Raw genomic sequence first — 26651 nt, 5'->3', positions numbered from 1 at the left:
GCTTTTAGGGAAATAAGAATGGTATCAGGTGTTCACAAGGTTGAGACGAAAAGGGCACCATACTAATTAGCACTTCTTGACTTTGAATGATAGACACCCAACTCTAACTTAAGCACAAACTACTATATGCTGGCAGACCCTTGGCCTCGACTTTATGCTTCCAGGCTCTCTATCTGAAATCTCTGCTGGTCTCTCTTGGCTCCCTCTGCAGACAAGTTCTCTCCAGGTAGTAGAAAAATGGCCACCAATAGCCCTAGATTTATGTATTCCCAATTTAGCAGCTCCAAGAGAAAGTCAGGGCTTTTCACCCCACCATGCATATGGAAATCCCAATGAAGGGTTTTGACTGGCCCTGACTGGGTCATGTCTCCACCCCCTGGACCAGTCACTGTTGTCAAGGAGATACTAAGCCTGGCCATGCCTGGGGGGTGAGCCCATTCTCACGACCAGAGGGGCAGGGTCCTGTAATTGACAGCACCTTCAGAACTACATAGAATGGGGGAGGGGGCTCCCCAAGGAGTAATGGGCAGTCAAAAACAGGAGAGCCATCCTACGCCCCCTGAAGGAATGCTATGTGTGCTTAGGACACACTGCCGTTACATTTCTCTCTATTGGAAATCTTTCTAGGAGCTCCTCAAACTACAGATGAGCCCTTCTATAAATATAAATTCACAAGATTACACAATTTACATGTAAAATGGGACAAGTTTTCTCATGAGGTTCATAAACTAGCTCTGAAGCAATTCTAAAGGAATTGTTGCAAAATTGTTTTTAGCATTAGCAATATGACTAGAAAAAGGCAGAAAGACTCCCAAGGTGACTACTTGGAAGGACAATTTGCATTTGCATATAGAAGTATTATTTTGGTTTTCTTAAAAATCCAGATTATGTATAAAATTATTTTGATAATAACTACATCAATATAAATATATTACCAAAATACGTGAGTGCACCACAGTCACTGCTATCCATTTAGATCTAAGAATTTAGGGAAATGAGAACAAGGTATGAACTTTGGTTATATATAGAGCAGGTTTTTAACTTGGGGTTTCTGTGTCCCCAATATGGTTACTGTCAATCACATCAGGATCCCCGGGGAGCTTCTTAAAATAAGAGGTGCCTGGGTCCCACCCCAGAGACTCTGATCTGGTAGGTCTGGGTGGGGCCAGGCACTATTATTTTCTGAATGTTTCACAGTGGTTTTCACTAGACTCGGAGGCTGGAAAGCAGGATAGGGGTTCTCAGAGTGTGGGAGCAGTCTTCTTACATCAAATCTGAAAGCCTGCTAAAATGTAGATTCCTGGGCCCCACCAGCCCTGGTAGATCAGTCTTGGGAGACAGTATGGATTTACTAAGCTCCTAGGTGGCTTTTTAAAAACTTTTTTCTTTGAAATAATTATAGACTCATAAGAAGTTGTAAAAAAATGTTGCAGGAAGCTTCTGTGTTAACTTCTTCCCATGTAAACCTCAGGCATAACTATAGTACGCTATAAAAAATGGGAGATTGACATTGGTACAATCCATAGAGCTTATCAGATTTTATCCAGGTATAGATGTGTGTGTGTGTGTGTGTGCATAGAGTTCTGTGTAATTTTATCACCCGTGTAAATTCATGTAACCGCCACCACAGCCAAGACACAAGACTATTCCATCACCATAAGGCTCTCTCGTGAGATCCCTTTATAGGCACACTCACCCATCACCACCCCCGTCCCTAACTCCTGGCAACTACTAATCTGTTATCTGTGCCTATAAATTTATTCCAAGAATGTTATACAGACAGAATCATGCAGTAGGTCACCTTTTGAGATTGGCTTTTTGCACTCACATTCCCTTGCAGTCCATCCAATCAATAGTTTGTGCTTTTTGTTAAATGCTGCATGGTATTTCGTCGCATAAGCACCAAAGTGTGTTTAACCCATCCATTGAAGAACATTTGGATTGTGTTCAGTTTTTGCCTATTACAAACACAGCTGGTATAAATGTTCATAAACCTGTTTCATGTGGACATACATTTCCATGTCTCTGAGATAGAGAGGTTTAAGAGCGCAATTGCTGGGTCATATAGCAAGTACATGTTTAGTTTTATGAGAAATTGCCAAACTGTCTTCCAAAATGGCCGCATTGTTTTACATCCACATCACTAACTAATGATGTTCTGCTTTCTCCACATCATCATCATCATCTGATGTTATCACTATTCGTTTGTTTTAGCCCTTCTGATAGATACTATTATCTCATCATAGTTTTAATTTGCATTTCCCTAATGTCTAATGATGTTGAGCAACTTTTCTGGTGGTTACTTGATATCTGTACATCCTCTTTGGCAAAATTTCTGTTCATGTCTTTTGCCCATTTTCTAGCTAAATTTTTTCCTAACTGGGAGAGTTCTTCAGCTATTCTAGGTGCAAGTCCTTTGTCAGGTGTGTGGTTTGCAAATATTGTCTCCCGGTCTGTGGCTTGTCATCTTCTAAATGAGGTCTTTCATAGAGCAAAATATTTTAATTTTGATGAAGTCCAACTTATTGACTCTTGTCTGGTGTGTGTTAATCTTTTGGTGTCAAGTCTAAGAACTCTTTGCTTAGCTCTAAATTCAAAGGTTTTCTTCCATTTTTTCCTAAAAAAATTTAGTTTTATATTTTGCATTTAAGTCTGTGGTCCATTTTGCATTAAGTTTTGTACAAGGTATGAGGTTCACATTTTTGTCTATGTTATGTCCAGTTGCTCCAGCACCAAAGTCTATCCTTCCTCCGTTGAATTGATTTTGTATCTTTATGAAAATGATCAATTGAGCATATACATATGGGTCCATTTCTGGTTTCTCTATTATGTTCCATTGATCTATGTGTCTGTGTCTCTGTCCAATAGCACACAGTCTTGGCTACTATAGCTAATTCTTGGAATCTGGTAAACTTATTCCTCCTACTAAATTCTTCTTTTTCAAAATTGATTGAGTTATTTTAAGTCTTTTGCCTTTCCATATACATTTTAGAATAAGTTTGTCTATGTCTATGAATATTCTTGCCAGGACTTTGATTGGCATTGCATTAATCCTATAGGCCAATTTTAGGAGAATTGATATCTTTACAGTGTGGTGTCTTCTAATCCATAAATATGATGTGTTTCTCCATTAGGTCTTCTTTGACTAATTTCATCAGCATTGAAAATGGTATTGTGTTTTTATTTTAGCTTCTTCATGCTCATTGTTAATACATAGAAATGCTATTGATAGTTTTATATGTTGATTTTTTATGAGGTGACTTTAAGATTCATGTATGTCGATCTTGAATCCTTCAACCTTGCAGAACTCACTTCCAGAATTACTTTATTCCTTATATCTATATATACATATTAATATGTATTCCTTATATTTATTTTGGATTTCTTAATTCCCTACTTTTTTTTCCCTGTGGACAATTATGTCATGTCAAATAGGGACAACTTTGTTTATTCCTTTCCAAAGTTTTTATTTGTTCCAATCAATTTGTTCCTTTCCAGTGTTTTACTTTTCTTGCCTTCTTGTGGGTTACTTGAACATTTTTTAGAATTATATTTTGGTTCATTAAAATTTTTTAATATATTACTTTGTATAATTTTCTTAGTGTTTGCATGAAAATGCATATGTGATTTATCACAGTCTACAATTATGGATGCCTTACCATTTTGAGTGACGTGGAAATTTTATTTCTATTTTAGTCTCTTTAGCCATTTTTACCCATTTATTTATTTTTCTTGCCTTATTGCACTGGCTAGAACATCCATACAATGTCAAATAAGTGCAATGGGAGTGAACATCCTTACCTTGCTCCCCATTTTAGGGAAAAACATTCAGTCTTTCACCATTACGTATGATGTTAGCTGTAGGTTTTTCTGTAGATATTTTTTATGGAGTTAAGAAAGTCACCCTTGGCTCGGTGCCTGTGGCTCAAGTGGCTAAGGCACCAGCCACATACACCTAAGGTGGCAGGTTCAAATCCAGCCCGGACCCGCCAAGCAACAATGATGGCTGCAACCAGAAAATAGCCTGGCGTTGTGGTGGGTGCCTGTGGTCCTAGCTACTTGGGAGGCTGAGGCAGAAGACTTGCTTGAGCCCAGGAGTTGGAGGTTGCTGTGAGCTGTGATGCCACAGCACTCTACCCAGGGGACAGCTTGAGGTTGTCTCAAAAAAAATAAATAAAAAATAAAAAGTCACCCTCTATTCCTGAGAGATTTTATAATGAACAAGTGCTAGATTTTATCAAATTCTTTGTTTTCATCAACTGATATGATCACACATTTTTCTTTCTTAGGCTGTTAATATGGTAGATTATATTGATTGATTTAAAAACATTAAACTAGCCTTGCATACCTAGAATAAATACCAGTCAGTTGTTGTGTATAATTCTTATATACTGCTAGATTTGATTTGTTGGATATTTTTAAGTTCACGAGAGGTATTTGCCTACAATTTTCTTTCCTTGTACTATCTTTGTCTGATTTTGGTATCAGAGTTAATACCATTGTCATAAATTGAGTTGGAAAGTGTTCTCTCCTCTCTTATCTTGGGAGAGACTGTAAAATTATCGTTAAAACTTCTTTAAATGTATGGTAGAATTCTCTGTTGAAACCATCTAGTCTGGTGATGTCTTTTGTGGGAAATTTTAAAACATTAGTCAAGTTTTTTGTGGTTAAAGGATTTTTTAGATTGTTCAGTTCATCTTGATTGAGTTTTAGTAGTTTGTGGTTTTCATGAGATTGGTCTATTTCTTCTTAGTTGTTGAATGTATTCATCTAAAGTCATTTTTAGTAGCCCCTTATCCTTTTAACGGCTGCATTATCTGTAGTGATATCCCCTTTCATTTCCGATATTGTCTTCTCTCTTTTTATCTTTGTTAGTCTTGCTAGAAGTTTGTTAATTTGATTTTTCCAAAGAATCAGTTTTTCATTTTATTAATTTTCTGTTTTCAATTTCATTGATTTCTGCTCTTTATCATTTTCTTCCTTCTGCTTGGTCTAAGTTTTTTGATCTTTTGAAAGTTGTTTCTAGTTTCTTGAGGTAGGAATATGGATTATTTAGTTCAAATCTTTCCTCTTTTCTAAAGTAATGGTTAGTGCTATAAATTTCTCTTTCAACACTACTTTAGCCCCACCTTAAATTTTGATCTTATCTAATTATTCCACTATATTTAATTATAATACAGTGATCTATTTGTTTTCTTTTAGACCCTCTGTTTCTTGTTTTATTTTTCTTTCTTATGGGTTACTTGAACATTTTTTTAGAATTCTGTGTTGGCTTATTAAATTTTTTTATATATTACTTGGTATAGTTTTCTTGTGCTTGCGTAAATATGCATATGCAATCTATCACAGTCTACGATTATGGATGCCTTACCATTCTGAGTGACATGTGGAAATTTTGTTTCCAATTTAGTTCCTTTACCCTTCCAAATTTTTAAATTTTAATTGTCTGAAGTATTTCCCCTAAGTACATTGAGTATTACAATATCATGTGATGTTATAATTTTTGCTTCAACCACCCAGTATGATTTAAGAGATTCATAAGAATGATGGCCTATTGTTTTCTACCCATTCCATTGTCCTTCTTTGCTTTCTAAAGTTCCAAACTTTCTTCCGTTATCATTTCCCTTCTGTTTAGAGAATTTCCTCTAGCCATTCTTTAAGGATAAATCTGCGAAAGACAAAAGCTCTTAGTTTTCCTTCTTCTGAGAATGCTATCATTTCCCCTTTCCTCCTGAAGGATTACTTTCACCAGATTAGCAATTTGTGATTGACAATTTTTTCCTTTCAGCACTTGAAAAATGTGCCACTTCCTTCTGGTCTCCAAGGTTTCTGATGAGAATTTGCTGTCCTTTTCGGTAATACATCAATTCCATTTCTCTTTGGCTGTTTTCAGTTTTTTTCTTTCTTTTTTAGTTTCAGAAATGTAATTATGATGTGTCTTGGCATAGATTTCTTTGAGTTCATCCTGTTTGAGGTTCATTCAGCTTCTTGAATCTGTGGGTCTATGTCTTTTGCCAAATTAGAAAATTTTTCAGCTGTTATTTCTTCAAACCAAGATGACTTTTAAGCATGTTTTATATTTGAGAAATATGGCTCTGGAGTAGAGTCGGAGAACTTGTCAAAGTATATACAAAATGCTGTGAGTGTTTTGTTTTTCTTATGGGAGTGTCCACAATTTTCACTAGATACTCAAAAGACGCCGTGACACTTTAAATGTTACAAAAGCATAGGTTTATGCCTTATTGGGTTTATTTTTCATGTTCTTGATTGGAACAAGGAAAAAAACTAGTTAGTATTCTTTTCTTTCCTTACACCGCATCTGTTGAATTCCTGTGTCTTAAAGATTTCTCCAACAGTTTTGGAAAATATGGTCACTTAGGTGAATACTTTCTGAACATCTAATGGGTGCCAATCCATGGATTTTCTTTTCCATTTTTCTCCAAGTTAATGAGAAAGAAAAGAGTTTAAAGGCTACCATTATTTTGGGGTTATGAGAAGTTGTAACTACGAGTGCTGGCGTACACTTCCCTGCCTTTCCATATGATAATCTCTTCCTTACTGCTCTCAGCTGGATACACCAACAAGCAAATCACATTCCTGAAAGTATAATTGCATACACTGAAAACACTGTCCTTGTGCAGTGGGCCCCTGGTCATCACTCTGGCTTCCTTTGCACAGGTGGTCGTGGGACACATGTAGTTCCCCCAGGCAGGGTTGTTCTTGGCCAGTTGCTCAAGGTGATCCCTCTTTCCAGCACACCCTCTTTTATCACCTGGAGGTATTCCTGCTCATCTTTTAGAACTTAGTTTGGGAAGTATCACCTCTGGGAAGTCTTCACTCTCTCTCCTCCAATTGCTGAGCTACGTGTGCCTTTGGTGTCATTCAAACCTGCCAGAATGTCATACTGTGCTGATTGTCTTAACTGTCCCTCCCATTAGATGGTGAGCCCCTTCAGGGTTGTGAGTGGGAATGGATTGCTTTTGTATCCCCAGGACTTTCATAAATATAGTAAAACATGGACATATTCATTGCTTCCTGTTAGTGCTCACCACCACCAGCTGAGTGCCCACCCATTCCTTCATTAATGCCCTAAGTATCTGTCCAGCTCCTTTATGTACAGGTGTGGCAATCAGAGTCAGTCCTACCCCCCCAGGTTTCATCTTCCCCACATTCTCACAAGCATCTGTTTAATCATTGATTTTATATATTTTTTGAGAATCAGTTTAAAAATTATTAGTCTCTCTTGCTAGAATGCCTATCTCTCCATTTCTAGAAAATATAGGCAACACTGACCCTTATCATTTTCCTTCTCTGCCTTAATACTAGATCTTACAAGTCCCTTATTATTGTGTCTACATTTGTAGATCTGTCTCTCCTATCAGATTTTAAGGTCCTTGAGGCAATGTCCATGACTTATTCAGCTCAGAGTCTCCAGGGACTGGTACAAGGTGACATTCCATAAATGCCACCAGAAAGAATTTGACGTTAGGTGATCACAGCTACACAGTCACACATGATTGGAGCATGCATTTCCTCATCGTCTCCACATCTTTACTTTCTATCTATCTTTTATCCTTCATTCTAAACCACTGTGAATTCATTTTTGGAGAGGAGAAATGGGTAAATGCAACACATTTTAAAGTAATTTTTTTTTTATTCCTCTCAGATACTACCTTGGCCGACGGATATTTATTGTTATTTCTGAGCCGAAGATGATCAAGCAGGTGTTGGTTGAAAATTTCAGTAACTTTACCAACAGAACGGTATGTAGCTCTCTTTCTGCAGATGGATGGATGGGGAATCTTTCTAAAATGCAGGCACCACGTGTCAGATCAAACAGGGCTGCAGTCAGCCTCTTAGCAGGTTTAATTCAGTTGCACTCAAAACTGAGCTCCCTAATGAACTCAGGTTTTCAAAAGGGATATATAGGATTGGTATAAAAATGTGGCATTTACAATCAAGCAATGCATCAAGAAAGCCAAAGCTCAAGAGAAGTTGGGGCCAATAAAAATGCTCAGACCTAGAGAGTTTCTAACGCTGTGTTCAAAGTCAGGGAGCCCAGAGGGCACAGGCCAAGTGACTGTAGAAGACTGAGCAAGGTTGATAAATGTCAGTGGGAAAGCACAATTTCGAGGCTCTTATGCTCACATCTTTCCCAGAGTGTATAAAATGATTAAGGCCGGAAAGGGAAGATAGGCAATTTTAGGAGGGAATTTGTCCCCAAGTAGGAGAAGGGGCCTTTAAGAGGGCTTCATTATACTAGTTCAAGTCTCACTCCACCTACAAAGGCTGTACGTAGCCTATTGTTTTGGAAATCACATGTCCTGTTCTTTATCTTTGATAAGAAATCCCAAAGAATGTGAGAGGTGGCAGAAAATAGCAGAGGTGGGTGTTGTCCGTGTTTTCCATTAAGCCTTCAGGGTTAAGCTCAAGTTCCCTTGACGAGAGTTAAGGGCCCCGTGATGTAGATCAATAGCACATGCTCCACTCTGTCTCACCTGCTCCGAGAGGCCTGGCCTGTACCTTCGCTCATGCTGACGTGCCCCTGGGATCGGAGGCAGCACAGCCGCGGGTCTTATGTGTATTACAACGTGAGCGGGAGCACCTTGCTAAACTTCTTTAAGCTTCTTGTTCCTCTTTTGGAAGGGGCATGTGCTCTACCTTCCTGGGCTGTTGTAAGTGTGAATGGGACCAGGCAGGCAAGCCGTTCCTCTGCACTTGGCAAGTGAGACATTAGTCTCAAGAACAAGAAAACCCTCCACTTCTACAGCCACCCAAACGCTAGCTATTCATTCCTCATGGCTTTCCTCAATTTCCACCTCCTCCATGAAGCCTTCCTTACCCTCCCTGACATTTGCTCATGAACTCTGATAGCTCTTAGCCGAGTCACTCCTGTCTGCAGTCGCTCCCATTGTGGCTTCTATTATGCCCGGTGAAGGAAGATACCTGTGCCTTTTACCCTAACTTGATTATCGGCTCTATAAGGCCAGGAAGTATATCATTAACTTTTTTTTATACCCCCTGGCCCAGACATAGAATCCAATATATTCTTCTTCCAACTGAATTGAATCTCCAACACCTTGACATTCTTCCCAGAAGAGGAAGGTATTCCCCGAACCTGGAGATTCGACACACACCTCTTCATCTAGGCTTCTGGGTCATTCACAAACCTGTAGAACGACCCCCCAGAGAGGAGAGCTCTAGGAAACCCCTGTGTTGGTAGCTTTCCATCTGGGAATGGATCCACTTGTCTCCAGTTTTATTTATGGTCTTTAAGCCAATTCCTTATTCATGGGAAAACAACCCTTAGTGACTCAATTTTTTAAAAACAGTCATTAGAGTGGGATTTTCTCAGAGGTTTTTGAAAGTCAAATTAAATTGGGTTCTGTGGTTCCCTCTCATCCACATGCTTATTTATCTGCTCAGAGAAGGGAGATTAGTGAGACGTGATTTCTCCTCACCGACACCACACCGCCTTCCCTCTAATAGGCGACGTTTACTTAAGCACTCAGCAACTTGGCTTTATTATACATTCACTCAGTAAACATTAAACGCTTACTCCATGCAAGCTTCTACCAAACGGTCCCTGGTGATACAGAAAATGCCCTGGCATATTAGTTTGATAAATTAAGTGAAAAGGAACTTAAATAACGTGCACTTTTATTTTCTAACAGTGCGAGCCCATCTCTGTTCTCAAATCCGGACTAGAGTTACATGAGCTCTGGGTGCCCCTGGGCAGCCTGGCAGAGAAGTCCCTGATCGAGAAAGCAGGGTTTAGCTTTGAAATTTGATGTGAGCTGTAAGCATCTCATCAGGGATCCCTAGAGTGTGTTGATGGGGCGGGGACACTACAGGGAACTCCCTGACATGCAGAAGGAGCACTGAGCAAGAACCTGAACTCAAAAATCAGTGAATGAAATATTCTTTTTCAAACTCCAGAACACAAGGCTGAGCAGACCCAGGGTGGCTGTTCTCACCACTGAGCCTGTGTCATGTCTCTGCTCTGCCTTAACCACTTTCCCAAAGGGTTTAATGGGTCTGTATTGCTGCCCTCAGGACTTCCTGAAATTGGCTGAGATGGTGCAAGCATTGTTTGCCATCAAACCCAAATCAATGCTCTTAGCATTTATAGAAACTTAGATGTCCCCCCACCTAGGGACTGGATACTTTTATTTAGGTATTTTCAATGAGTTCTTTGCTATCAGAGAAAGTCCTCCACAAAGCCACAGGATCACCTCATTAAAAAAAAAAAAAAATCCACAGAAACTGGAGCCAGGGCCACATGGCTCAGCAGAAATGGCCATAACCAGGAGTAGAACTTCCGCCTATCAAGCCCTGGCCTTGGGGAAGCTGTGGGAAGGTGATGAGAGGTGGGCTGGTCTTTGGGCCATGTGAGGTAGGCCTGGTTGCATAGGGGCGTGGAGCAGGTGTATGGGGTCATTCAGGGACCTGGGTCAAAGAGTGAGTCAGGCTGTAGACAGGGTCACTCTCAGTTCTGCTGCTTGGGGAGTGGAGGTGGAAGGCAAGGACGGTCCACATGTGTGTGGAAGGTCCTATCCCTCAGGTCCTCATGAGGAAGACAGAGGTCACCTCTCCAGACATAGGTCAAGCCCCACCACTGACGCACAAGAGTTACATCTAAAGCCATGTGATGGATTTGGTGAGTGGTTTTATCCACAACCATCCAAAACCCAGGGGCGTGGCTGCCCCAGGTGCAGTCTCTAAAAGGGCTGCTTCATCCATTCACCACATGGCCGTCAGAGTCATAGGATGAGTCACTGTGAAACCATAGACTCCTTGGCACTGGCAAAGATGACTAATGTCATGAAGTAAATAAGTCACGGGAAACCTTATTAGAGAGGAACAGGAGTGTGTCGGCTCCTGGCAGAGCTCACCAGCAAAGAAGGGTCAATTCAGAGCTATAAGTGGATCAGACTCACCTGTGCTGGGGTCACAGGACCTGCCTGGTGACATCCCGTAGGGGGTAGATGTCACAGTCTATAACTGTCCCTTGAACTTGTTCCCTCACCTATAACTGGTACTTGGCTACTACGAGCTTTTGAAAATGTATTTATCTAGAGCAGTGGTTCTCAACCTTCCTAATGCCTCCTAATGCCATGACGCTTTAATACAATTTCTCAGATTGTGGTGACCTCCAACCATAAAATTATTTTCGTTGCTACTTCGTAACTGTAATTTTGCTACTGTTATGAATCGTAATGTAAGTATCTGATATGCAGGATGTATTTTCATTGTTACAAAGGGGTCACGACCCACAGGTTGAGAACTGCTGATCTACAGTTTTGTTCCTTTTCCCTTAAATAAGACACTAAGCAAATGAGGACATTCAGATGTTCAAATGTGTACAGCAAGAGTAAGAGTGGCTGTCATGCATGGGCTCAGGAAGCTCGCAGCACTTGGAACCTTGTAAACTTGCATTTAGCTATGCATTTCTTGAGAAGGGTGAGCTCACACAGTGGCCCACGGCTCTGAGGGAGGAGGAAGTCCTTCTGTGGGTGCAGACTGCAAAGAGCAGCGAGGCCAGAAATGCAGGTGCACGACCTCATTTGCCTGTCCTCCTATTTTGAGGCTCTTTGTCTTATGTGACACATTTTGCCATGCACAGGAAACCCTCCAGCCTGAGCTGAGAGCTGCCTGTGCCAGGACAAGCTGCCCATTGGAAGTCCCAGGCGACGGCCTGTCCCCTCTCACTCACTTTCCTGATGTCTGGACATGGCTAGTCCCAGAAAAGACAGATCCACGTAATTGCATTTGATCTGCAGAACACACTGAGCTTCAAGTTTCCAACATGGTAGCGAAGTTTGAGCTCTAACACCTTTAATGGTACCCCGAGTGCCTGGTGAAGCCTGGGGACTCCGGGAATGGTGTGAAGTGCTATTGATTCTGAGCGCTCAAATGTTGTTCTTTCTGCCTTGCAAGACATTTCTTTTTAATTTCAAAATCTTGTTGGAAATGATGTTCTATGTTTGTGTCATGGTAGATAGACTCGTGGTTCAGCAGGAAGCCATCCTTGTATATTTTTTAAAAGAAACAAGTAAAAAATCTTGTTCTGATATTGAGACCTTCTTGCCCTCACTTTTATAGTGGCAGAAGTAGAAATAAGTGTATAAACCAGGAGATTCATACGTAGAATTTGGGGATGAGAGTTGTAAATAAACCATGGAAGCATCTCTGGTCTCTCAATGGCTGTGTTCCAGAATGTTCTATGAAGGTCAAGTCGCAGTGCAGGGGGTCCTGCCCCCCACTCCCTCTCTCTGCTCTCGTCTCCTCCTATTGTAATAAGGCCCCTTTCTTCCCATTTCCCTCCTCTAAACCACATGCAGCAGCAGCACGGTGAAAGATCTGTGGTTCACATCGAAAGGAATGAAGTCAGATTCCAGATTCACTGCGTCTCATTAGTGTGTGACTTGCACCCAAATCTTTAACCTACCTGAGCCTCAGTTCCCAACTGTGTAAACCCCGAGTATCAGACTACCCAGTCCTAAAGCTGTGCTGCTTCGTTCCAGTTTGTGTGGCCGTCACTGCCAACAGGGACCACCTAGCCCCATTAGCTTCTCGCAGAGCCATTCTGAGCTTTGAATAGTGGGGTCCAGCTCCCTCTTTGGGTCCCTCGGAGGAGGAAAATGTCTTCTCCCAGCCAAGTGCAACAGGGCCTCTATCCAGGACACCCTTGTCCTTCTGTGATACTTCTGGCCAGAAGCTCCACTGAGATCTGTTGAAGAGTTTCCCTGAGAAGATTTAACAAGCCTTTGACTCCCTTCCCCCTCAGAAAGGGTCCTCACTGTTGGGCGGGGGGCTAACAGGGCACAGGTCCCACTGAGTATTTTCTGCCTCCTTGGTGGATAAAATGCTGGAAACTCTCTCAGCCATGATCATCTGCACCATGCCTTTATCCAAACTGGAAGAGGCTGCCTTTCCACCAGCTGGAGCTGAATTGGCAGGTGGAACCCAGGCTTGCTTTTAGCTGCCAGGTGACCCCTGTGCTGGTGCCCTTGAGCTGTGGACACACCTCACAACCTTACTCGGAGCTGCTCTCTCAGGCCAGCCAGCGTCTACAGCAGAGAGAGAGAGATTCTGTAATCTTTATGGCCGTTTTCTCCTGGCAGAGTGAATGAATAAACATTGTCCAGTGTAATAATAAAAGGAAACCTCTGCCATTTTCATTTTTAAATACTTTTTAAATCTATATTTATATTTGTATTTTATTTTTAGTAAAGGGAACACCTTTGCTATTTCAAAGCAACAAGATATAAGGCCTGTACTTGTTTCAAATCTTTCTTCAGCAAGACAGGAAAAGTCGTATATTGAAAATAACTTTCAGTGTAGAATTAGGGGTCATCTAGGTGATAGAATTGTCAGGTTTTAGCTGATTAGAATGCAACGAGGGGCAGTGCCAGATGTTTCTGGTTTCCAGGTGAGGAAGAGACAGGTTGTCCTGGGAGCTTCCTCATCTGTGCAAGGTCATGAGAAGTAGAAAGAACGTTTGTAACAGCTGAGCATGGTGGACTTTCTAGTATGTATAGTGGAACCTTGTTAGCTGACCACCCAAGGGACTGTAACAAACAGGTCCATATACAGAGGTGGTCAACATAAGGAACTAGGCCTGCTGTACTGATACGTACTTATGGTGCGTGCCCAGTCTACAAAAGTCAGGTCAACTTGAGGAAGTGGTCAGTGTAGGGAGGTGGTCAACTATGGAGGTTCTACTGTATTCATATTTTTGTGGCCTACTTGGCATACCTACTAGACAAATCAGCCACACTCACATCACAACCACTGAAATAAAACATTAACTCCCAGAGTCTTTAAAAGCACCTACCTGTCTATGTTTCCCTGGCACCCTCAGCTCTGTGTGGCCTTGGAGGACTGCTGACTGCCCCGTCAAGGCATCATAGAGGTCATCTAGGCTTAGAGTCAACGTTCTTGCATGTTCTGGAACACAAGAAAACTTTTTCAACTATAGTTTCCTACCATAGTATGCCCTTTCTCCTAGTAATACGTGCACTCAGGTGTAGCAACAGGGCTCAGCCTGCATTTTGCAACACTCTGGGAGAAGCCAGTGGCCCTCGCATAGCCATGCCAGGTGAGGTCATTGGTGTAGCCCACAACACATGCGCGCTGAATGGCTGTTGTCCTCATGCAACTATAGAATACTGAGGTACGGGCTTGTTTGACAACCTGTCCCTTGGGACTATGATTCCTCAAAGTTTGAAGCTTACATTTAGCTGACCCAATAGAAAGTTAGACTCTACTTTAAGAGAGGTTAATTGAGAAACCAAAATGTTTATCATCCTAGGGAATCTTAGCAGTTGAGACAAGAGGCCACAGCTAAGCCAATGCTGCTTATCAGGGCAGAGTGTACTAATTACTGGAGAATTACTCAAGAGTTGAGGAAATAATGTGAAAAGCACCGGGTTAGCTGTAAGATCTGCAAATATTGGTCATAAACTTCCCTGCTCCCACCTTTAATTCTGTCTTGGTAATGGCTGTAGGAGCACAGCCCTCAGCAGGCAGCAGGCTAAGTGTTCAGGACCATTCGGAGCTGAACTGCAAAGCCCAAACGTAAAATGCAGCAAACCCAGCTCAAAGGCTTGGCTGTGGCAGTGAAGTCGCATGTGTCTAAGCCCCTGTTAAAAAGAGCAGCTGCCCAGCTCCTGTGGTGGGTCTATGTGGATGGCAGGAGACAGAAGCTTCCACAGATTCAGAGTGGGTGTCTTCCTGTCAAGGCCTGGCTATTGGGAGCAGTACAAGCAAAGACCGACCAGCGGCCCCTCTGCCGGGTTTTCCACCCCTCTCTCTGGCTGGCCCGTAGCACACAAATTCTCCAGCCCACCCCATTTCCCCTCCCCGCTCTGGCCCCTCTGTAGTGACTTTCACTCGCTCAGCTCTCCTGCTCCTTCCTGCATCTTTTAGGAGGTGGGAACCAAAGGGCCTGTGGGCTCCAAACAGGGACCACCTTGAAGGAGGGGACACAATCACAAAACTTCACATATCTCATCCGAATGGGAGTCCGTGTTGAATAAAGCAAATTAGCCACCTGGCCTTGGAGGAGACTTGCAAAGTATGCCAAGGCGATTGTCCAAAGTCAGGGAGGTGAACGTGAACCAGCGAGAGATAAACTGCAATTCACCCACAACATGTCAGAGGTAATGCAGCCAGGGGAGGGTGAATAACCTCCAACTTCTCCATCTTTGGTCACAAGCAGAAGATGGAGAATCTGAATCAAACCTGGTCAGAGGGCTCGGCGCCTATAGCTCAGCAGTTAGGGCACCAGGCACATATACCAGAGCTGGTGGGTTCCAACCAGCCCAGGCCTGCTAAACAACAATGACACCTACAACAACAACAACAAAAAATAGCTGGGCATTGTGGTAGGTGCCTGTTATCCCAGCTACTTAGGGGCCTGAGGCAAGAGAATCGCTTAAGCCCAAGAGTTTGAGGTTGCTGTGAGCTGCGATGCCATAGCACTCTACTGAGGGTGACATAATGAGACTCTGTCTCAAAAAAAAAAGCACCCAAAAGAACTGGTCAGAGGAGGGGAGAGGATGCTCTGACCACCCTTCACATCCCTCTTAACATGTGGCCGGCATCTGAAAACCATCCTCTGGATAATGAGGTGTAACTGCGTCACACCTGACAGTGGGACACCTCTTCCTGAGACCAGGCTCTGCTCCTGTCAGAGGAGCAGGACAGGCTGCCTGCACCTGGCGATGATACCCCAACACCACCCTGCCAGCTCATGGTCAATCAGGTCCCCAGATCTTTTTAATGTGAATTATTGCAAATCTGATTTCTTCCTTCCTCACACTCTAAACAACTAAATTTTAATCTAAATATGAAGTCTTACAGTTACATCTGTTATTTTCATCTTGTTTGTGTTCATCCAGCATTCAAGTCTGTCCAAATTAAATGTTAATTGTTTTTTAGGTTTTTTAATTGAGATAACTTCCATATATAAACCTTGCGCGTAAAGCTCAATGCGTCATCATCTATGTATGCCCCCATGTGACCATCACCCAGATCTGGGCACAGAACATTTCCAGGGCTTGTTATGCCTCTTCTCAATCAACCCATCTCTACCACCCAGAGGAAAGCACTCCTCTGACCTCTATTAGCCAAGATTCACTTTTTCTGCTTTTGAACTTCACCTAATTGGAAACTTACAGTCTGTGTCCTTTTGTGCTGGCTTCTTTTGCTCAATATAACGTCTATGAGATTTATCCATATCATGTACATAGGTCTCTATGAAAGTTTTGAGACAGACTGTGTTCTGGTTCATTATTCTATTTCCAAGAAACACAGTCGACAGCGTCCTTTCTGATTAAACTTGCTTGGCTTATCAGTGATGCTGGGAGGGCTTTGTTTGTTTCCGCCTCTGTGTATTTTACGTTTCTTGATTTTTTGTGTATTGCAAAGCTTTTGTAATGACCTCTGTCATAAGATGAAAATAGTGCATCTTTTTTATTGCTGTATAGTATTCTGATATATAAAAATAGCACAATTTATTTCTCTATTGATAGACATGTATATTGTTTCCAGCTTTTTACTGTTAAGAATTAAGTTGGTAGGAGTCTATCACAGAGTGCTCTTTGGGCATTGTATCTGGGAGTGGGATTGCTAGGTCAGGAGGGCAGGTACATGTTTGGCTTTTGTATATACTGACAGTTTTCCAAAATGATTGTGCTAATTTATACTCCAACCAGTACTGAAGTGAGGTGTTACTTACTATCTTAGCTGATTCTTCTTCTTGTCACTGTTTTTAATTGTAGCTGTTCTGGTGGCTGGTAGCAGTGGTATTTGTTGTGGCTTTAATTTGCATTTATCTAATGGATAATGACGTTGGGCTCCTTTTCATATGCTCATTGGCCATTTGGATATCATTCTCTGTGATATGCCCTTAAATCTTTGCCTGTTTTTATTTTTTTATTTTTTTGGCTGGGGCCAGGTTTGAACCCACCACCTCTGGTATATGGGGCTGGCGCCCTACTCCTTTGAGCCATAGGCGCCACTCCCATTTTTTTTAAGGTGTTGACTTTTTCCATCAACTTATTTGCCTTCTTTATATGCTTTTGTGAGTGTTTTTATCAGACGAATTGTGAAGATCTTCTCCCAATCTGTGGTCTGATTGCTTACTTTCTTCATCATGACCTTTGATAATAAAGTCCAATTTATCAAAATCCTCCATGGTATTGCTTTTGGTATTCTGTTTAAGAAACCTTGACTTGCATCTGATGTCACAAAGATATTCTTCCAGAAGTTTTATTGTTTTACCATTCACTATTGAGACTATGATCCACGTCCAATTAACTTTGACCTATTCAAAAATGAACCTTGACCCATTAGTCAGGAAGGGTTCAGGGTTCATTTGTTTTCCTGTGTTGATATTCAATTGCCCTCATACCATGGTTGAAAGGACCGCTCATTCCCCACTGAATTGAATAGCAGCTTTGTCATAAATCAAGAGATTGTATGTGTGAATTTATTTCTGGACTCCCCATTCTGTTTCGTTAATCTATTTGTTTATCCTTGCACCAGCATCACACTTTCTTAAATATTATAGCTTTATAATCAATCTAGAAAGATGACAGTATAAATTCTCCTCGTTATTCCAGTTCCTTTGATTCCATATACATTTTGATAAGGATCTGCTTATTGATTTTTGAAGAATAGACTTCATAACAAGATTGAATCTCCCAAATCATGAATATGAGATCTCTATTTATTTACATCTTCTTTAATTTACCTTAGCAATTCAGAGTAGAAGTCTTGTACATCCTTTGTTAAATGTATCCCTAGGTACTCGATAGTTTTACTGCCAATGTAAATTGTATTTTTTAAATTTCATTTTCTATATGTTTGTTGCCTACATGTAGAAATAAATTTTTTTAGTTTGCAAGTGTATTCAACAATCTTATTAAGCTCAATATTAATTCTAATAGTTTATTGATAGACATTTCTTGAATTTCCTGTTATATAATCATGTGGTCTATAAATACAGTTTTACTTCTTCCAATCCAATTTTTACATATTCTCTTTCTGGCTTTATTGCGTGCTCTCTAATGTCAAATAGAAGTGTGATAGTGGACATACTCAACTTGCTTCTGAACCCAGGAAGTGTTAGATATTTCACTACTGAGTGTGATCTTAGTTGAAGATGTTTTTGTTTGTTTGTTTGTTTGTTTTCAGTTTTGACCAGGGTTGGACTCGAACTCGCCACCCCCAGTATATGGAGCCGGCGCCCTACTCCTTGAGCCACAGGTGCCGCCCTTGAAGGTGTTTTTGGAAATGTCATTTATCAGGTTGAGGAAGGCCCCTTACATTTACCATCCTCTGAGAGCTGTTATGAATGGGTGTCAAGTTTTATTAGATGTTTTCCTCTGCATCTTTTGAGATTATATATGCCTTTCTTTTTTATTCTGTTAATGCAGCCAGTTACATTGATTTTCAAAGGTTACCCTCCTGGAAGAAGCCCCATTTCATATTCTGTTTGATGAATTATTCTTTTAGTATATCCCTGGATTATATTAGCTAATATTTTGTTTAGGAGTTTTGCATCCATGTTCATGAAAGACACGGAGCTATAATTTTTCAGTCTTGTAAGCTTTGTCAGTTTTTAGGATCAGTTTACACTCCCTCTTGAGATGGTCCAGATTGCTGTTAAATTGTGATTCTGTGAATATTAATCTTCTCATCTGTGATTCCTGCAAATCAGTAATTCATTATGAAAATAGCAAATAAAATCTTCAGTTAGACTGGGCTAAGTGTAGAAGCCTGTGGTTCTCCATTTGATTTCACATTAATAGAGTTTTATTTGTCTTTGGCTGTTCTACCAGGCAGGAAACCACCCACCAGAATTATTTCTTCTCTTTCTCCATAAAAAAAGTCCTTGGGAAACATGAAATGTTTTGTTTCCCACATCTATAGATCTTTCTCTCTCCAAAAAAAAAAAAAAAGTAATGAGGCTACTTTGGCATTACTTGTTAGTGAACTCACACTGACTCCTAAAGATCACTTTTTAAAAAATCTTTTTATTATACAATGCAAGTAAGATGTTACTTATATGGGGCCGTCAGGGTGAGGTCCAGTCGATAGGGCTTCCTTCAGGAGATGTTCTCTAAGCTGGGTTCTAGAAGTTAAATAGTAGTTAACAGGCAACAGAGAAAGGGGGCTGGAGTGGGACCAAGAGTTTCACATAAACAGAATTCAAGAAATTCACAAGAAGGACAGACCCTAGAGAGAAGATGGCACGCTCAAGGGAGTAAGAGAATAATAAGAAATTATCCTGACCCTCTTCCTGAGACTATTCTAAATGCTTTAAATGAATTAGTTCAATTAATCATTCCTGTTGCTCAGTCCAAAACTGAGAGTCATCCTTGACACCTGTCTTCCTGTCTCCCACCTCTTAAGCAATCCAGCAGGAAATCCTTCTGACTCGTCTTCAGAAGCAGCCCAAATCTGACCATTTCTCTCCTTGTCTGTGGCCTCCACCCTGGTCTGAGCCCCTCCTTTCTCTCCCTTGGTTATTCTGCTTCCTCCTAATGGTTCTCCCTCCCTCCGTCCTGGCCCCTTACAGTCCATTCTTAACACTGAAGCAGAAGTGATTCTTAAAAACAGAGTCAGCTCAAGACATGCCTCTGTTCAAAATTCTGTTATGTCTTTCCATATCACGTGGTGTAAAAGTCCTTCCAAGGCCCTGGAGGCTCTCAAGACACAGGCCACCAACTATCCTTGCACTCCCACCACAGGCCCCCGGGAGCCTCCGCACACACAGGTTACTGTCTTTGCTACAGTGGCTCCCCTGCCTGGTCCTCACTGCCCCCAGCTCCTTCAAGGCTTTGCTCAAATCTCACCCACTCACTGCAAAGCCCAGAGCTAATCCTGCACCTCGCCCAGGCCCCTGCACCGCGGGGTACATTTCTCATGCTTGTCCTCTGCCTTCTCCCGCTGGCGTGTGTGAGCCCAGTGAGGACAGGGAGCTTCATTTTGTTCACAGATGTATTTCAAGCACCTAAACCAGGGCCCAGTGCAAAGCAGGCACTCAATAAATATTTGCTCAGTAAGCGAATCATCCTAAGAGGTAGGCAGCCTTATTATCCCAATTGTAAATTGAGAAATTGTAGCAAGGCAAGAGTTGGGCCCAGGGGACTGACTACAGAGGCAACGCTCTTACCACTGTTTTATCCTGCCCAAGCCCAGGGTAGAAACACAGCCTAAGGTTCCAGAAAATTCCTCCCCCGTGTCTTCAGACTACTACTCCACAGGATTGGGAAGTTCAAGAACTTCAGGCTTTGTGCTGTGTTCAGAAGTGGGTGGGGAATTGGCCAGAGCATGCCAGGCCTTATAAACCAAGTTAGGAAGTTTGCACCAGGACAGAGCAAGATTTTTGCTTTCGAAAGATCCCGCTGACTGCAGGGTAGAGGACAGATGGGTGTGACAGGCTGGAGGCAGGGAAATCAGTCAGGGGTTGAGATAATGGTGAGCTCAGCCAGGGTGGGGACTGTGGAGATGGAAGAGTTGGCAGATCAAAAAAGATCGAATAGTTGTGATGACAGGATTTTAGCTGAGAGAGAGGACAACTCCCAGGTCTGGGGTTTGGGTGAGAATAGGGTTTTCAAACTTTGTCAAGACTTATAGTAAGAAACACATTTCATATTTTGACACAGAATACACACACACACACACACACTCGTATCTTGAACAAATTCAACAAAATACTTGCCCTGACTCTGTGAAGTGTTCCTCTATATTTACTAGCCTGTTCTATTTCTTCTTTCTCTTCTTTTGGTAAATGCTGGTTGCCACTCACTGCGCTGATTTGGTGACTGGCTGTGGCCTGCAGTCTGGAAATCCCTGGTCAGGCAGTGATTGGAGGTGCCCTTGCTGAGACTTGCTGGAACACACAGCTGAGCTCACCAGAGTCCAGAAAACTCTGTTTCCCTGGACATCCTTTCCCAAGACTCCGAGTCCCCTTTGCTGCCTGACACGGCCCTGCCCCCCTCAAGTTTATGTCTTGTTCCTCATTTCTTTGTGGAAATCCTTTGTGCCATTCAAAGGATCACTCAGAACCTAATCAACGAACACATACAGACAAAGCTTAAGGACAGGGGGAACAGGGTTTAACAGGCACAGAGTTTTAGTTTTTCAAGGTGAAAAGAGTTCTGTGGGGGGATGATGGCAATGGTAGCACAGCAGTGTGAATGCTCTCAATACTACCGACCCGTGTGCTTAAAAATGGTTAAGGTGGAAATGTTTTGTTACGTGTATTTGCTACATTTAAAAAAAATTATGTGTAGGCAAACCAATGGAAAAAAATGTCTGGAGTGGTCTTCTGGAGAGGAAGTCTCAGGGCTAGAAGAGTTCTTGAAGGTCATTTAAACCAAAGTCCTCTCAACGCTCAAGCTTCCTGAATACTAAATTCCAAGAAATGGTGCACAGTCCCAGCGAAGAACAGCTCGCTGCTCAAGGCATGCTGTTTTATCTTTGAATAATTCCGGCTTTTCACTACTGGGATAGTTCCCCTTCAGAGGAGCTGGAATTTTCCCCAGAGCTTCCTCTATTAAACCCAATTTCACTCCTCAGGGTCACAAAAGCAACTTGAATTCCCTCTTCTATGTGATATGCATTCAATAAATATTTATTGGGCACATGCTGAAGTACCACCATCTGATCTTCCAAATACTCTCCTTTGCAGTCAAAAATTCTCAAATCTGACAACTGTTTTATATATGACACGATTGAATGTCCTTCACCATCTGACTGCTCTTTTGAAATGACCAATTTGCTGCTCTCCTTCTTATCAAACAACATCTAGAAAGGAAAACATTACTCTAACCAATGCCCCCAAACTTTTCCATCAGAAAATGGAGGATTCTAATGGAACTTCTCGGCTGAGGGGAGTGCAGTGTTGTGGCCAGTTGGTAAGGGAGATATTTTGAGGGCCGTGCTGACACATCTCACAGTGGCTAGATTTATCCTTCGGGGTGAGATAAAAAATAATGTGGTCTGAATCCTTAGGCTTTAATGACAGATACAAAAATCCAATCACTCTTGAGTCTTATCCCTGATTCATTCTGTCTCAGCAGAACCACATAAACCATCACCCCACTTTCCTTGGAGTGCAATGCTTTATAACAATGTCATAGCTTAGCACAGACCACACTTGCCACTGTATAAATATCCATAATGTATGATTTCTCCTTTGACTCTAGAACCTAAACAAATGGATTATGTTCCAAAAATTCCATGAAACCATAACTCCGTTTGGTGGCCATGGCACTCCTAAAGAATTTCATTCTAAATATAGAGAGGTATTCCTCTGCAGAAAAATATCCCAGCAACTTGGTTCTAATATATAATTAAATCCCCTCTAGATTCTTTGCAGTTATATTTTATGGCTTATTTTGAGTGTTCATATTTTATCAGAAAATTATAATTTTCCTCTAAAAAGGAGTTTTTTACTAGGCTTTTGAATTACGAAGGCTGGCTTCATGTTTCAACTATAATTAACACAGTGAAAAGAAACAGCATTGCCACACATAACACATGGTTCCAAGAATGCTGGGTCCCTCAGCCACCACCCTCCCTTCTCTCCACACTCTGCAGACCCAAGGCTGGGAGGCCACTTTGACCAACAGTGGGGGCTCACTTGGTGGGATAGGTGGTTTTAGAAAGGGACAGAGTGGCCTGGGAAGAAGGGACAAGGAGACCAAAGCGTCCTTTACAGGCTTCTGCACCCAGCTTCAACGCCCCTTCTCCCAGAGAGGCCTCCTACCCCCCACCTTCCTCCCACCTTGCTCTGTTTTTCCCTTCACAGAGCTCACTTTGTCCTGCCCTGCCGTGACATCTAGTCGCTTGTATAGGGGCAGGCTCTGCCTTCTTCACACCATCAACTCCATGAGGGCCAAAGCCAAGTCTTTTCTAGTCAACACTGTACAGATAAGTTCTCAAACCCTGTACTAGTTTTCTATTGCTTCTGTAAACAGCAGAAATGTATTATCTTATAAAGCTGGAGGCCAAAAGTCCTAGATCAGGGTGTCAGTAGGGTTGGCCTCTCCTGAGGCCTCCTGCTGAACAAGGCAAATGGCTGCCTTCCTCTGGTGCCATCACGTGGCCTTTTCTCACTCTCTGTCTGTCCTGTCTCTTCTAATAAGGACACCAGACTATCAGATGAGGATCCACCCTAATGAACTTTAAAGGTCCTGTCTCCTCAGTATGGGAGTGGGGATGGAGAGGGAAGGATTGATTCTAGGGCCTCCTACGAATATCAAAATCTGAGGATACCCAAGTCTCTGGTTTTAAATGTGCTTTCATATAACCCACACATCCTCCACATACTTTAAACCACCTTTAGATCACTGTTAACACCAACGCAATGCCTGCACGCCACTCCTTCACGCGGATTCAACATAGTACCTGGTACAGGGCAAATTCACGTTTTGTTTTTTGGAACTTTGTGGAATTTGTTTCTTAATAATTTTTGACCCATAGTTGGTTGAATCCATAGATACAGAACCCATGGGCATGGAGAGCCAGTTGTGCAGCTGGGTTAGGGCTTAAACACATGAAGTTTGAAGTGGGGGGACAAGATTTGGCCACAGCATATGTATTAGGCATTGAACAAATGCTTGTCTATTGAGGAAAAGGCGAATGACTGATGGAGCACAGGAACATCACCACAGCCCTGCTCTCGGAAGCAGCTCTGGGCGTGCTTCTGAAGGACTCTCCTTTGTCCTCCTCCCCTCTCCTCCCACCCACATACCCACCTAGGACCCAGGCACATGAGTCTGTCAACTTAACCAATCCAGCCACACTGAACACCTCATCACAAAGTTCAGACATGGAACTGGGCCCCAGAAAAGACCCACCCATCTCCAGGAAGCCTCCTGCTCAGTGGGAGTCTTGGAGCACACAGAAGCCACCATGTCATCTCTGCAAAGATGACACACTGCACCAGGGTGGGACTGAGCCACCACAGCTACTGTCTGCTCCCTCAGGACCCCAGACATGAAACTTTAGATCACTATCCGTGAGCCTTCCCGCTCTTCTGCTGTGTCCTTGCAGCAGAAGGACAATGTGGTCCTGGATGGATTGTAATCAGAGCCCCCGTCATGAACCAGTATTGCCACTAAGATGGCTTTGACTCCCTGCATCCTAACCCCTCTGTTTGTTACTTCCCATCAGGCATTGGGTTTGGAGTTCAAACCGGTAGCCAACAGTGTTCTGTTTCTACGTGACAAAAGATGGGAGGAAGTCAGAGGTGTCCTGACTCCTGCATTCAGTCCTGAAAAGCTGAATGAGGTAAGACATGGGAAACACTGGCTCCCTTCCCTGAAGAGCAGGTTTCTTCTCTCCAAACTGTGACAGAGAGCGTGTTCTTGCTGCACACATGCCAGGTGGCACATCCAAACGCTCTGCCTGCTGGAGCCTTCCACCCTCTCTATTATGCAAAAAGCCCAGAATCCTGTATTAAGTGTCTCCTGCTTCTCCAGCCTCCCACATTCCCAGTTGCTGTAAATCAATGGTGAGTCCACAATTATACGAGGTATCCAGCTCTGTGCAGAGACACAGCTGGAGGAACTCTGGGAGACCCAGGGGAAACTGCCACTGTGCTGCCAGGACTATTTTCATGGATGATGGGTCACCGGGGAGCTTGTTAAAATGCAGATTCTCATTCAACAGGTTCTGGGTGGATTTGGTAGTCTGCATTTTTTTTTGGTTTTTTGTGTTTTTGTTTGTTTGTTTTTTGAGACAGTCTCACTCTGTCATAATGGGTTGAATGCCATGTTGTCATAGCTCACAGCAACTTCAAACTCTTGGACTCAAGTGATCCTCTTGCCTCAGCCTCCCTGTAGTTCTGTTTGTTTTTTGTTTGTGGCCAGGGCTGGGTTTGAACCCACAACCTCTGGCATATGGAGCTGGCGCCCTACTCCTCTGAGCCACAGGTGCCGCCCCATCCTCCCTGTAGTTCTAACACCTTCTTCCAGGGTAGGGACATGGTTTCTAAACAGCAAACCACTTTTTACATAGCAAGGAACCAGAGAACAGCTTGAAACAAATGTGAATACTGATCCAATTCTTAAATAAGGAAATGGTGGCCTGAAATTATCAGGGAGGAGCAGGGGACATGCCTGGCAGAGTGCTAGGTGGGCACATGCGGGTTAACCTCAAGGCCAAGTCCAAGGGAAGGGCCAGCTCCACAACATGCTGCCAGCTCTCTGAGGCCCTGGGTTCTTTCCTTTCCCTACCCAATGGCCTGCCTTCCCAGCTGGCTGTGTCTGTATTGCCTCCTGGGCTGTCTCCTGTACCCCAATCCTGACTGCTGGGTTTTATGTGCAAGCCTAATGTCTCCCTCAATTTCCCGTCTAGCTTTGATGCCTGCTATTCTGAATTTGGCAACAACTCAGAAGTGAGAACTTGAGCCCTTCTATCTTTGAGTGGTTAAGAGACTCCCTCTGTAGAGTCCCAGGTACACCAGCAACTCCAGAGCAGGCGGCCTTCTAAAGCTTGGCTGGAGGGCACTGAGCCTCAGACATCTACCTCCATCTGACTGTTTCAGAATGCCTGGGTGTACAGTAGCCTGTCTTCAGTTCAATAAATGAAAGCTACTTTTAGCTGAAGCTCAAGATGCTTACACATGTGGTCCTAATTGAATTCCTATAAATCTTTTGAAGTCCCCCAGAAAAAGAAAGGGTTCCACACCTCATAACATCCAATTAAACTCAGGCAGAAACTAGTGATCCTGCCCATTTTCAATGCGGTTTTGGTTTGCTGTCTCCCTAGGTCACCTTTGGTATTTGGGGGCAGAGCACATCACAGTTCACAGAAGCAGCTCACACTCACCAGCTTTGTGTACCAGGCACCCATCCAAGTGCTTCCTGTTTGTATTATAATAACACACTTCATCTTCGCCACATTCCTGTGAAATAGATACTGTTATGATTATTATTATCACCCCCATTTTACAGAGGAGGAAACTGAGGCACAGAGCAAGTAAGCAGTGTGCTCCAAATCACACAGCTGGGGATGGGGGCTGAGCAAGATGGAGGACCAGAAGGATCGTTCAGCTGAACTCTCCTAGAATGACTGGGGAAAAATAGATAACTCAGCCATACCTGGTGTGGGGACCTTATCTAGAGTCATAGCTCAGGGAGCACAACAAGGAGGTGGTGAGCTGGATACAGCATATGATCCAGAGCAGTGGAACTCTGATGAATTAGACAAATGATTACAACCTGCTGGGATTGGCTGTCCTCCCATGGAGCTCTGGGATGGGAAGAAACCTTTCCAGAGTTTTCAGTTGCTGAGGGAAGCTACACATTAAGTGGAAAGCTTAGAAGAGTGGGCAGACTCCAACAGTATACAGCAACCCATATTCGAATGCTGGTTGGAGTGGATTTGCCATAGGTTTGGTGGCTGGCAAGGCAGCCACACTGAGGTCTCAGCAGCCAGGGGGCTGCCATTGTGGGAAAGTGGTGAGAAGGTCTTAGCAGGGTTCTAAAGCATGGCTGTCTTCATTCCACCTGCCAGGATCAGATCTTCACACTTGGGAGAGGCTGAGGGACTCCTGCACCCCATGGGAACAGGGGGCACTGTGAGACCTGCCCCTGAAGGATTCTTGTGAGCTTTAAGAT

General features: G+C 42.8%; 1 protein-coding gene across 1 annotated transcript in view; it reads left to right on the top strand.

Moving 5' to 3' along the window:
- Positions 1 to 26651, top strand: part of TBXAS1 (thromboxane A synthase 1) — a 160216-nt gene that overhangs the window by 55229 nt on the left and 78336 nt on the right. Inside the window, exons 4-5 of the mRNA XM_003791652.3 lie at positions 7667 to 7763; positions 24202 to 24318. Coding sequence (XP_003791700.1) covers positions 7667 to 7763; positions 24202 to 24318 — 214 coding nt within the window. The remainder of the gene's footprint in view (positions 1 to 7666; positions 7764 to 24201; positions 24319 to 26651) is intronic.

Source organism: Otolemur garnettii, unplaced genomic scaffold (assembly GCF_000181295.1).
Source record: "Otolemur garnettii isolate 467f Iridium unplaced genomic scaffold, OtoGar3 scaffold00049, whole genome shotgun sequence".
NCBI classification, from domain to species: Eukaryota; Metazoa; Chordata; class Mammalia; order Primates; family Galagidae; genus Otolemur; species Otolemur garnettii.
This window is presented reverse-complemented; position numbering and strand designations above follow the sequence as displayed.